Here is a 13,079-nt window from a genome sequence, read left to right on the forward strand (position 1 = left end):
ACTCTTTGCAACCCTATGGACTGGAGCCCCCAGGCTTCCCTGTCCATGGAATTCTCCAGGCAAGGATCTAACCCAGGTCTCCTGCGTTAGGAAGGTCCTTAGGAAGATCATCTAGCTGTGACACCAATCCAGGTCAGATTCAGAGGCCAGACCGGTTCTTTAACCACTCTGACCTACTCCTGCCCTTTGGCTTATAACCTCCTCTCTCACAAATCTATGGCCTACTAACAGCCAAATATGCTCACTCGCCTTTCACAGCAGCTGCTGCCTGCAGCGGGGCATGGACTGTAGTAGGCATGGTGTGGAGACCAACCTTCCTTAGAAAGTGAAATTCTTGCGTAGCCAGATAGTATTAAGTGCTGTTAAAAATAGGGCAATCCTCGACTTCCCTGGCGATCCAGTGGTTAAGACTCTGTGATTCTAATGCAGAGGATGTGGATTTGATCCTTGGTCAGGGAACTAAGATCCCACAGCCTGCCACATGGTGCGGCCAAAAAAAAAAAAAAAAGAACAGGGCAGCCCTGACAACACAGAATTATCAATCAGACGCAATTCTACTCTAAAAATAAAATCTGGACAGTTGGGACTCCAGATTGTTTCAAAGAGCTCTTCATTTAATCTGTAGGGAAACCATAATGAAGAGTGTTTCTGCTCCCTGGCTCCCCTGCAAGCTTCTGTCCTCACTCATCCCCTATTACTCCTCATCCTCCAATTAGAAAAGACCTAGATCGCTGCCTATACTGCCTCATTAGCCATCAGGGCTCCGGCCTCTGCCACGTGACTTCTGCCTCCACCCTCCTGCTGGAAGCGCTCTCCCAAAGGTCAGCAATGATAACAGACAATCATTATAATAATACCCAGTGGTTCCTGTGGATTAACTGGGCTCCAAACCCCATGCTTGGAGCTTTCTTTACACTGGAAAAACCAGGAGAACCTTACGGCTGTACTGGACTTACAGATGGTTTTGGCTTGGTTGGCTCAATTTTTTATAAATCAAGTCAGTATTAAAAGATCAAAAAATAAATAAAAGATCAGAATATCTCAGACAAAAGTCTGTATTTTGAGCGATGCTGTCCAGTTTGCTACAGTCCTCACGGTGAATATATGTACACTTGGATCTATCCCACCGCTCTTATTTATGTCACCTGCCGGACTCCCTATATGAGCAGTATTTACTCTCCGTGTCCTATGTGGATATTCTAGTCGGGACTGTAGCTGCCAGGAAAAGAGATATTATACACCTGAAACTTACAGAATGTTACATGTCAATAAAACTAAGGAAAAAACCCACATTTGCCAGATGGTCTATCATGACTTGTAAAAACCATCAAGTCCTAGACAAGGCAGGAGCACCTTCTGTGATGTCCAATGGCCCACTCCATTTTCTGAGCTGTCATTAAGTTTCAGCCACCTGCTCTATTTGCAGACCTGCCTTGTCAGATGGGCACTGAGTGCTCTCTGTGCTATGATACCGTGAGGCTGATCCTGGACATTTAAATTATACCCCAGGTTGCTTTTTACTCTGTCACTCTCTGGGTCTCAGCTCCATCCTGGCTGCTGGGGGTTGCTGGACTGCTGACACTTCGTCCTGCATACACGCTCTGGAGACAACCTTCTTCACCGAGGGTGTTCAAAAACAGAGCGAGCTCTGACCAGAGTAATCTTCTCAAAGTATAGTTCTGATTGGATCCTTCTCTTCCTCAGAAGGCTTACAAATTAACTACAAACTTCTCAGTTAAGGCAGATAGGGTTGTAAAAAAACAGAACCCTACTTGGGATGACTCAGGTCAGATTTATGACATGGATACAGGAATATTACACAGGCCTCCAGAGCAAAGATCAGGAACAGGCTGAACCATAAACAGAGACTGGCAAACTTTCTCTGTAAAGGACTATGGAGTAAACATACTAGGCTTTGCAAGTTATCTGGTTTCTGACTCTCTGCCAGAGACAATAGGAAAAGTAGTGTGTTCTAATAAAACTTTATTTACAAAATAGACAACCAGCTGGATCTTATACACAGGCCAGAGTTTTAGGGTCCCTGGGCTCAAGCATTATCAGAACTCACTGAAACATCTCTGTCATCCTCCACATACCTGCTTTGTTGTTCTCTTCCTGCCAACTACCATCCTTAGCGTCTCTGGTTTTCATGTTGGAAAATGGCTTCTAAAAGCACTGAGCTTCCAGGTCACAAAACACTTCCAGGTCAAGTGTTCTCGCTCTCTTTCTTAGTCCTCATTCTAAATTCTTCGGGCAGAGATGTGGCCAGGCCTTTCTTGAGTCAGATACTTACCCTGAGACTAATCAGCTGTGGCCAGGAGTTTGGGTCTTGCTTTATGAACCAGGAGCGTGTTGGGAACCCCACCCCCAAAATCTCTTAGATCAAAGCAGAAGAACAGATTCCAGAAAAGGGCAAGGAGTTGGGCAGACAAATCAGTGAGAGTCCCTGTCTGCATTCATCCAAAGCTGTATTTTCAGCACTGTCCCCTATTAGAACCCTGATATTCCTTCTTGAAGTAAAACAAACTCCTTGCCGTTCCTGTGGACCCTGCATATTCCATCCTGGATGTGTGAACTCAGTCGCCTCCCACTCTTTGTGACCTCATAGACGGCAGCTGGCCAGGCTCCCCAGTCCACAGGATTTTCCAAGCAAGAATACTAGAGGGAGCTGCCATTTCCTTCTCCAATATTCCATCCTGTATCCCTTCCATCTGCTAGCAGAGATTCTACTCATCTTTAAAGTCTCTTCTAGAAGGCCGTCTTTTGCCCTCTTTTTTTTTTAATATCCACACAACTCTATTGGTACAGTGTGTCTTGTCTCATTGCTATTTCTGTATCTGACTTTTTTGTTTTGCAGTCAATAGATGCTCTGCTGACTGAGGAAAGGACTTATTCAGCATTTCATGCACTCTGGTACCTGTCAGAGCACAGGCTTGGAGTTCTCATTTGTTGAGTTTAACCATATCCTCAAAGCTGAATAATTCCAAACAGAAGAAATTTAGACTTTATGAAGTTGCATCGATACAGGAAATATGGTATCTACCTTGAAGAAAATTATGTTTCAAGATATAAACATTCATTTCCACATTTAGGGTAGCCAAATTAAAGTACATGTACAGAGAAAGATTATTTACAGCCAGCAAAATGTATATTTAAAATTGTCTAATAGAAGAAATAAAGTCCCATTAAAATTGTCTTTTCTGTTACCGTATTAAATAAAAAACTGTATACTACAGACATGACTTCTGATAAATAATAGGGAGGGTTATACACGTGAAGTAATCAAAATCGCTCTAAAAAACAAATGCTCCAAAACCATTAATGTTTCTGCAAGAATTTTACCAAAGAGCCAGAGACTTCATCATCTAATCTCTTTCTTCCTAGAACTATTAATTAACATTGTTCCCAGAACTCTGCTAAAACTCCCCTGCTGAAAGGAAGGCAGTAAATACAGTACTGCAAAGAAAACTGGTTCATTCTTCAGGAACTATGAGAGGCTTGCGCTTTTGTGAAACAGAACACACTTGCTGAAGAACTATTTCTAAACTGTTAGAAACTACCTAAAAGCTCTTTTATTTTAACAGCATCCTCCTGGGAGACTGCGCTGGAATGTGCAGCAGGTCTGAAAACGGCACAGATTTGGCTCAAATCTGTAAATACTCGGTGCACTGAGCCGGAGCCATTGTGTAGGGAAGCGGGGTGGGGCGGGCGGGGACCTGATGCTCGATGTTGATTAGTAGGATTCTAATTTCGCTTGGGGCTTATTATTTTTTTTTCCACGACAATTACAGCTTCGCTAGGAAAATAAAATATCGGTTGTGCTCTCACCTGGGTTTCTCATTTTCAGCGTCTACCGAAAAAGAAAACCTCGTATTTATTCCCCAAGAATTACCCTTCTGCAATCTGCTGAGCCGCTGGGAAAACAGGAGCGCACAGCCCCACCGCGCCCCCCGACCCGGTCCCCACCGCGGCCACCTCCCAGCCGCCCAGCCCACCCCACGCGCGACCCGGAGACGATGGGTCTCCGAGGCATCACTGTTGTCTGTTGACGTTTCTAGGTGTGGGGAATGCTCCAACCCAGTAAACCACCACACACAGAACCCCAGCACGGACACCGAACGAAGCTATCATCGTTAGCTTTCTTTTCTCCCCGGCCTCGTCCCGCCAGGATCCTTGCCAGCCCTGGCACAGCGTCTCCCCGCGGCCTCGGGTGGCCCTCCCGGCACCTGCGCGCGCCCGGGACGCAGGCTCAGGGACGAGGCGGCGGGAAGGAGCCCGGCGGCGGCCACTCTGGGGAGCGGCCCGGACTACAACTCCCATCACGCCCCGCAGCCGGCTCCCTCCCCGGCCCGGCCCCGCCTCCCTACCTCGGCCGGCGGTCGGGCAGCGCCGAGCTTTTATCTGCGGACCGGTCGGCCGGGCGGGCTCCGGGTCCCTGCCGTCTCCCCAGACGCGAGCGCTGTGCGGGGCAGCGGCGAAGGCGGCGGCTCCCAGCCGAGTTCTGCCTCCGCGTCCCCGCCAGCCCCGGAGCCCGCGGGGGGCGCAGAAGGTCCGTCCCGACCCGGCGAGAGGATGGTCATCCGCGTGTTCCTCGCCTCCTCCTCCGGCTTCGTGGCGGTGAGCACGTAGGGAACCGGCCGCGGGCCGGGGTCGGGTCCCGCGGGGCAAGGGGGTGCGGGTCCCGCGGGAGGCGGGCGGCGCTCGCCCCTGTGCGTCTCGGCGCGGCGGGCGGCGGGAGCCCGCGCCCGGCAGGTGATCCATCTCCCTCGGACGACAATGAACGGGGCGGGGAGCCAGGGTGGGTGTGTGTTGGGGTGGGGGGACCCCGGACTCACCCCACATGCCCACCTTGCACGGTCCGAGAGGGAGACCGGGAAGTGGATTCGGCGGGAAGCCCCCGGCTCTAGTCAGGAGGCTCGTGGATTTGGAGAGGGGTGGTCAGAGAGCTTCGGGCGGAGGGCGGGGGGGGGGGTCCCACTTTCCTTGAGTGGGCTTGACCGATTTGGGACATTCAGGCTGGTTCCGTTTGGTACCGGAGCTTGTTAAGCTGCTTGGTTTGCTCACCTAGCTCCTGAATGGAACAAGTTTAAGTGGAACTTGCTCTCCACCCTCTGTGCCCCGCCGCCAAGCACGTTACTTCAGCTTTATACCTGCGCGGAGAGAATGGTAAACCAGGTTTGTCCTGTTGTGCCAGGGTCTTTTGTTTTCTTCTTGCCTAAGGTGCTATAAGTATGTTTGCATCTATATGTAAATATGGTGTGGCTGGTTCATTTTCCCCTATAGTGCTGCGCTCAATTTCATCTTGGGGGTGTCAATTGTGGTCTCTTCAATTATTTTAAGCTATTTTGTTTGGTCCGATGTTCTCGAATTTTCTTTCTTTTCTTTTTTTTTTTTTTTTAAGGGAGAAGTTACATAGCTAGATGTCAGACTTTAAGGAAAAATTCAGTAATAATAGCTCACTGAGTAAGACATCTAGCAGTATGTTTTCCATGATTATTAAGATTTGGTTACCTTTAGCTGCGTTAAGCTGTAGATGTCAGGGGCTCTCTGGTGAGATATAGAGTTAAATACATCAAAAAGTGCGGTATTGATTGTTTCAAATTTAGTCCGGCCAGTTGGTTGCCTGCCCGGAGAGTCAACAAGGTTTTCCCCAAATTTGTTTCAGAAGGCAGGTTCGATGGAGAATCGAAGAAAATGTCATTTGCAACATAACACTTAAGTTTTTTATTTTAAAAAGAATTAACTTGTGGTAGAAAAAAAGGCCCTCTTTTGTATTAGTAACAGGAGATGGGAAACTCCAGCTTATCTTTATATGCAGGGATGTTCCGGTCCCCAGACTCTTGATAGTTTTGGTGTTGCTTGCTCTCTGGGACTGCTTAGTCATACCTGCCTTTTATAGATCCCTCCACTGCTCCACCGAAGCTACACTTCATGTGTTTGGAAACCCATAGAGTTTCGTGGATAGATTTTTTTCACAGTCACTCCTTCATAAGAGTACTGCAAAGCTTTTGGTTTCACCATCAACTTTCATGCTCCCATACTTACTGCAGTAGTATTTCATTGACTGGGAAGGGATGCTTTATAGTATTGATATTAAGAAGCCGATGTTATCTATGTTGGACAAGTCAGAGTCAAAATTCTGAGGTCATTACTTGGCTTATCCTTCAGTAGGTAGTATATCAAGAGAGTTCTGGAACCCTGCATCTCTATTTGCTTATTTCCATTAACAGATATTTATTGCCTGTCTGCTATGTGCCTTTTTAATTTTTAAATTTAATGATGGGTGTTTTGCACATGAAGCTAGACCTGAGAACCCTGGCAGGCTCTGATGAGCGGAGTGAGCTTGGTTGAAGTACCTCATCTCTGCCTGAGTTTCTCATTGATGGAATGAAGAGTTGTGATGAAAAACTCAGCATTCCACTCTAGCTTTAAAGTGCTTTGATTTAATTAGTTGGATAAATGCGGATAAATCGTCATAACAGCTTCTTTCACACTGACAATATACATGCTAGTATCAAAGTGAATTTTTTTCCCTTTGGTGTTTTACTGGGATCCCCTCACTGCCACACCCAGTTTGTGTTCTGACAAGATAAGGTTTGAGCTGGAAGACATACTCTGTTATCACGTAGCATATGTACAGCCCATGAACACTAATTATCTATTTTAATGTACCTGATCTTTTTGGGTCTCAGAGAATCCTCAGTCACTGAATCTCTCCACTTGTAATATTATCTCCTCTATCCCTGCACAGTTTTTGTGTAATTAATATGCCATCGATACTTTTGGTAATGAGAAGTTTCTGCTTATATGCAAGAATAGTGATTTCTAAGAGATAATGAGGTTGTTTAGGTCAGCTGCTGAGCAGTAGAGGCTCCCTGGGGCTTATGGCATTACGCTGTATTGAGTTGGGAGGGCATAGCAGGGTTTTCCCTCCAGCAGTGTTGAACTGACCATTGCTCTGTTTTATCCAGTGGCCAACCATGACCAGCAAGTGCATGGGAGAAAGAATAGTTTGATTCCTAAGTCAGTTTGGTTTTAGTTGAATTTGATTAAACCACACGGAAGTAATGTGACTGAATGTAGACTTGGCTAAGTAAGTCCCAGGAGTTCCCAAAAAGATGCTCTGCCCCAGTCCACAACAGATTTAAATAAACTGTTTAGGGAAAACCCTCATAACTTGTTCTGATTTCCCTGAGCTCTCCAGCTTCAACACCTAACAGTGATAATTGGAATAATTAACCCCAAAAGGTGATTGCCCTTTTCTCTTCCTCAGCTCAGTGTAAAATCTGCTTTTATAGGAAATAAAAGCAATGCCACATTATTATGCTGTGGCTACCTGAAAATCAGATTTCTGTTCCAGCTGTCATTCATATCGTAGTGAAGGGCATTTTATTTCAGTCCTAAGAAAATACTGTAGTCATAGAAGTGCTGTTTTAAGATGTCTTGATTTATTTTGGTTGTATACCCAGCAGGGGTGATCTTGGTACCTTTATCCAGGCATTTTAAAAAACTTTATTTTGTATTGGAGTGTAGACAATTAACAGTGCTGTGATAGTTTCATATAGTTTTCACACAAAAACTATGGACAGCAAAGTGGACGGCAAAAGGACTCAGCCATACATATACATGTGTCTTTTATTGAAAAACATTGAAATCAGCCAGTTATTTCACATTCATTATTTTATTCATTCAGCAAGCATTTTCTAAGTGTCTGCTGCTTGCCCACCTCTGTAAGGACAAGAATTGCCTGGGCTAGGAAATTCGTTTGGGAATTGGAGGAGAGCAGAGGGTGTGGTTTCTATGTCCTCAAAGAATTCAGGTGGGGATCACGCCCGGGAGATAAGATAGGAAAGGTGAAACCACCAGTAATAAAGTACAACCCAAGGACACAGGCCTCTTTCGGGAACATTCTTAACAGAGATAGAAATAATATAGGCGGCAGAGGGATGCGTTGCAGGATGTCAGATAAGGAGGAGATGTGCCAGAAGCCATCAAATATGCATGTGGGAGCCTCAGGCAGATGGCGGAGAGAGGAACTGACTTGGATTTGGAAGGGAGAGGAGAGTGCCCAAGCCCACCTTGTTCAGGCTGGGGAGGGGGAGCCTTAGATGGGAGGGGGCAGGCTGCAGGGTTCCCTGTGGACCTCTCTTGAGGACAGGGCAGACTCTGAGTCCGTGATGTGTTAGTCGCTTGGTCCTATCTGACTCTGTGACCCCATGGACTGTAGCCCACCAGGCTCCTCTGTCCATGGGATTCTCCAGGCAAGAATACTGGAGTGGGTAACCATTCCTTCCTCCAGGGGATCTTCCTACCCTGGGATCAAACCTGGGTCTCGTGCACTGCAGGCAGATTCTTTATGCCTAAGCCACCAGGGAAGCCCATGATAACAACGTCCAGAGTGCTTCGCGTCTCAGAGGTGTCTTCAAAATCTACAGCTGATGTCTGGACCCTTTGTCCCCAGGGAGGAAGCTGTGATCTGATGGGGAAGGACCCCCGGATATGATTTCAGGTTCTTTACCTTCCTGCCTGTCTTGACTGAAATTTCTCCAAAAGGAGGGAAAGCTTTTCACTCTTTGTTAAAGTCCTTGGGCTCCAGTGTTGGGGCTGGCAGAAGAATACTGAGAGAGATTTTTCTCATGAAGTCCAATCGCCTCATGTCACAGAGAAGGAATATGGGCTGAGAGAATAAGTGACCTGCCTGAGGTCATTTGTGTCAGTCAGAGCCGAGCTGAGGGTTAAATGAGTCCCGGTCACCTGACTCCTGAATGTGTTCATTCTGGCCCGGCGTGTATTTGTGCCTTGATGGACTTATTCATATGTTAATCACTGAAAACCAACTGAGTACCAGGCTCTGTCCCACAAAGGTCTGTATAGTTTTTCCAGTAGTCAGGTATGGATGTGACAGTTGGACCATAAAGAAGGCTGAGCGCTAAAGAATTGATGCTTTTGAACTGTGGTGTTGGAGAAGACTCTTGAGTGTCCCTTGGACTGCAAGGAGATCAAATCGGTCAATTTTAAGGGAAATCAACCCTGAATATTCATTGGAAGGACTGATGCTGAAGCTCCAATACTTTGGCCACTGATGCAAAGAGTCAACTCGTTGGAAAAGACCCTGATGCTGGGAAAGATTGAAGGCAGGAGGAGAAGGGGACGACAGAGGATGAGATGGTTGGATGGCATCACCAACTTGATGGACATGAGTTTGAGCAAACTCTGGGAGATGGTGAAGGACAGGAAAGCCTGGCGTGCTGCAGTCCATGGGGTTGCAGAGTCAGACACGACTGAGCGACTGAACAACAACGAGGCTCTGTGAGGTGCTGTTATGTGTTAGGGGTATACCACGGTCAGAACACAGACTGCCCAACGGCATAGATCAGTGCTGACGCCCCACCGCTTGGAGACTTGGACTGTAAACCATTTCTCCAAGGAGGATACAGAGCTGCTGCTGGCTTGGGGGATGTTTCCATGGGACAAGGTGAAATGAGCCTGACAGCAGTAGTATATCGCTGGATGTGGGAGGGGACAGTCAGTGGGAGGAAAAGGTACAGAGAAATGGGAAGCAGAGTTGGAAGACGTGCACCTTTGCCCACAGCTGCAGCGCTGTTTTCAAGTGAGGGTGGGAGTGGAGGGGAAATGTAGGAACTGTGCTCAGAGTTGTCTTGTTCTTTTGAACTTAGAAAGGCATTTTGTTTTGCCTGAGTTATAACTATTTGAAACAGGCAGTGATCTGTTCCATCTCCACAGGATGTATCATGAAGCTTTATTTGTGTAAGGGAACCTCCGAAAGGAGTTCCAATGTAAATCAGGATGTGACCATGTAAAACAGACTGAGTATTAAATCTTCAGTTCAGTTCAGTTCAGTCGCTCAGTCGTGTCCGACTCTTTGCAACCCCATGAATTGTAGCACGCCAGGCCTCCCTATCCATCACAAACTCCCAGAGTTTACTCAAACTTATGCCCATCGAGTTGGTGATGCCATCCAGCCATCTCATCCTCTGTCGTCCCCTTCTCCTCCTGCCCCCAATCCCTCCCAGCATCAGGGTCTTTTCCAATGAGTCAGCTCTTCGCATGAGGTGGCCAAAGTACTGGAGTTTCAGCTTCAGCATCAGTCCTTCCAATGAACACCCAGGGCTGATCTCCTTTAACATGGACTGGTTGGATCTCCTTTCAGTTCAAGGGACTCTCAAGAGTCTTCTCCAACACCACAGTTCAAAAGCATCAATTTTTTGGCGCTCAGCTTTCTTCACAGTCTAACTCTCACATCTATACATGACCACTGGAAAAACCATAGCCTTGACCAGACAGACCTTTGTTGGCAAAGTAATGTCTCTGCTTTTTAATATGCTATCTAGGTTGGTCATAATTTTCCTTCCAAGGAGTAAGCGTCTTTTAATTTCATGGCTGCAATCACCATCTGCAGTGATTTTGGAGCCCCCAAAAATGAAGTCTGACACTGTTTCCACTGTCTCCCCATTTATTTCCCATGAGGTGATGGGACCAGGTGCCATGATCTTAGTTTTCTGAATGTTGAGCTTTAAGCCAACTTTTTCACTCTCCTCTTTCACTTTCATCAAGAGGCTTTTTAGTTCCTCTTCACTCTCTGCCATAAGGGTGGTGTCATCTGCATATCTGAGGTTATTGATATTTCTCCCAGCAATCTTGATTCCAGCTTGTGCTTATTCCAGCCCTGCATTTCTCATGATGTACTCTGCATATAAGTTAAATAAGCAGGGTGACAATATACAGCCTTGACGTACTCCTTTTCCTATTTGGAACCAGTCTGTTGTTCCATGTCCAGTTCAAACTATTGCTTCCTGACCTGCATACAGGTTTCTCATACAGGCAGGTCAGGTGGTCTGGTATTCCCATCTCTTTCAGAATTTTCCACAGTTTATTGTGATCCACACAGTTGAAGGCTTTGGCATAGTCAATAAAGCAGAAATAGATGTTTTTCTGGAACTCTCTTCTTTTTCGATGATCCAGCGGATATTGGCAATTTGATCTCTGGTTCCTCTGCCTTTTCTAAAACCAGCTTGAACATCTGGAAGTGACTCTAATCCCAGGAAGAGCTGGTGAGGGTAAGCCTGGGCTTGCTAGGATCTTTAATTCAATCCTGAGTCACATGGCAGGGTTGATTCCCTTCTCACAGGTGGAGAGGCTGAAGGTAACTGACCTGATTGAGACCATTTGCAGTTGATGGTGGGACCTTGAGTCAGAGTCTGGCTGGCAGGTGGCTCTACAGCTTCTGGAGCCGAGTTTCTCCACTGCGGGCACTGTCATGCCCTTGATGAAATGGAAGTGCCAGGGGATGCTCGACATCCTGCAGTGTCCTGGACAGTCGCCTGAAAGAGCTGCCACGTGCAAAATGCCAGTGGTACCCAGCAAGAACTATTCCTGAAGGGCTTTGGTGGCGGGGTTGGGGGGGGGCTGTGGAATGACTTTAGGGAATTGGTGGGAGCATATAAGAAATGATTAGAAGAAACAGGAATAAGGTGGGGACACAGGGACAAAGTTGAAAGAGAATGTCAGGCTGGGGAGACTTGTGTGTTGGTTTTCTATGGCTGCCATCACTAAAGTACCAAGAACTGTGGGGCTTAGGCAACGGACGTTTGTCTCAAAGTGCTGGAAGCTGAAAGTCAAGATCAGGCTGTTGGTCTGGTTGCTTCCTTCCAAGGGCTGTGAAGGAGACTGCGCCATGGTTCTCGCCTACACGCTTGCTGGAAGTCTTTGATATTCCTTGGCATGTAGATTATCCTTTATATCTGTCTTCATGTCCACATGGCATTCCCCCTGTGTGTATGTCTTTGTCTACATTTCCTCTTTTTATATTGAACTTCAGCCTACCCTTTTGACCTAATTTTGACTTGATCATTTGCAAAATAGGGTCACATTCACAGGTACTATGGGCTAAGACTTCAGCATCTTTTGGGGGGACACAACCCAGTTCCCATAACAGCATGCAAGTTGAGGGTTGAACTAGAAGTACTAATTGATGGCACTTCCTGCCTTTAATTGAAAAGACCATGGGCGAATTTCCTGAATCCTAAAGTCAGCAGCAGGGTATGAAATTTTAGTCATTGTATACACTAAGGTCCATTGCTAGCGAGGGAGATTTTTCATCATCCCAAGTGAAGACTTGACCTCAGTTTTTCTAGTTCATTCTAATATTTCCCAAATTTGACATCTTTTTTCCATTCTGTGGTATTTTAAATTTGTAAATATAATCAAGGGCATGGACTCCTTTACGAAATTAGGGACTTTTAAAAATCTGTTTGCATTAGGACACTTTAAATAAATATTCCATTCTGTTTGAGGAAACTAAATTTTGACAGCTGTTTATAAAAGTATGAGGTGGTTTCCATGTTGCAGGAATGTAAGTCTAGTTGTCTTGCTTTTTTCTGTGTTTTTCAATTTTTTGATCAAAACCAGAGGATAACTATTCTGAAACAAACCCCAACAGTTCTGCAGGAAGCAGTGAGACACTACCACTAAAGAACATTTCTTCCTCAGATTTTTTCATGTTTAAAAAGTTCTAAAATGAATTGCATGCTTTTCTTTTGTCAGTAAAGTTAGAAATGGATGACAGAATAGAAAAAATCTAAACTAGCTATGACAAACCTAGACAGCCTATTAAAAAGCAGAGACGTCACTTTGCCAACAAAGGTCCGTATAGTCAAAGCTATGGCTTTTCCAGTAGTCATATATGGATGTGAGTTGGACCATAAAGAAGGCTGAGTACCAAAGAATTAATGCATTAGAACTGTGGTGCTGGAGAGGAGTCTTGAGAGTCCTTTGAACATCAAGGAGATGAAACCACTCAATCCTAAAGGAAATCAGCCCTGAATTTGTTCATTGGAAGAAGTGACGCTGAAGTAGAAGCTCCAGTACTTTGACCACTTGATGTGAAAAGCCGACTCATTGGAAAAGACCCTGATGCTGGGAAAGACTGAGCGCAGGAAGAGAAGGGGGCAGCAGAGGATGAGATGGGTGGATGGCATCATCAAGTCAAGGGATGTGACTTTGAGCAAGATCCGGGAGATGGGGAAGGACAGGGAAGCCTGGCGTGCTGCAGTCCATGG

The 13,079-nt window shown here is 46.1% G+C and overlaps 1 protein-coding gene across 1 annotated transcript in view; it reads left to right on the forward strand.

Moving 5' to 3' along the window:
• Window positions 1-4,352: 4,352 nt before the first annotated feature.
• SH3BGRL2 (SH3 domain binding glutamate rich protein like 2) overlaps window positions 4,353-13,079 on the forward strand; it is a 73,242-nt gene continuing 64,515 nt past the window's right edge. Inside the window, exon 1 of the mRNA XM_043439456.1 lies at window positions 4,353-4,617. Coding sequence (XP_043295391.1) covers window positions 4,573-4,617 — 45 coding nt within the window. The 5' untranslated portion in view covers window positions 4,353-4,572. The remainder of the gene's footprint in view (window positions 4,618-13,079) is intronic.

Source organism: Cervus canadensis, chromosome 20 (assembly GCF_019320065.1).
Source record: "Cervus canadensis isolate Bull #8, Minnesota chromosome 20, ASM1932006v1, whole genome shotgun sequence".
Lineage (NCBI taxonomy): Eukaryota > Metazoa > Chordata > Mammalia > Artiodactyla > Cervidae > Cervus > Cervus canadensis.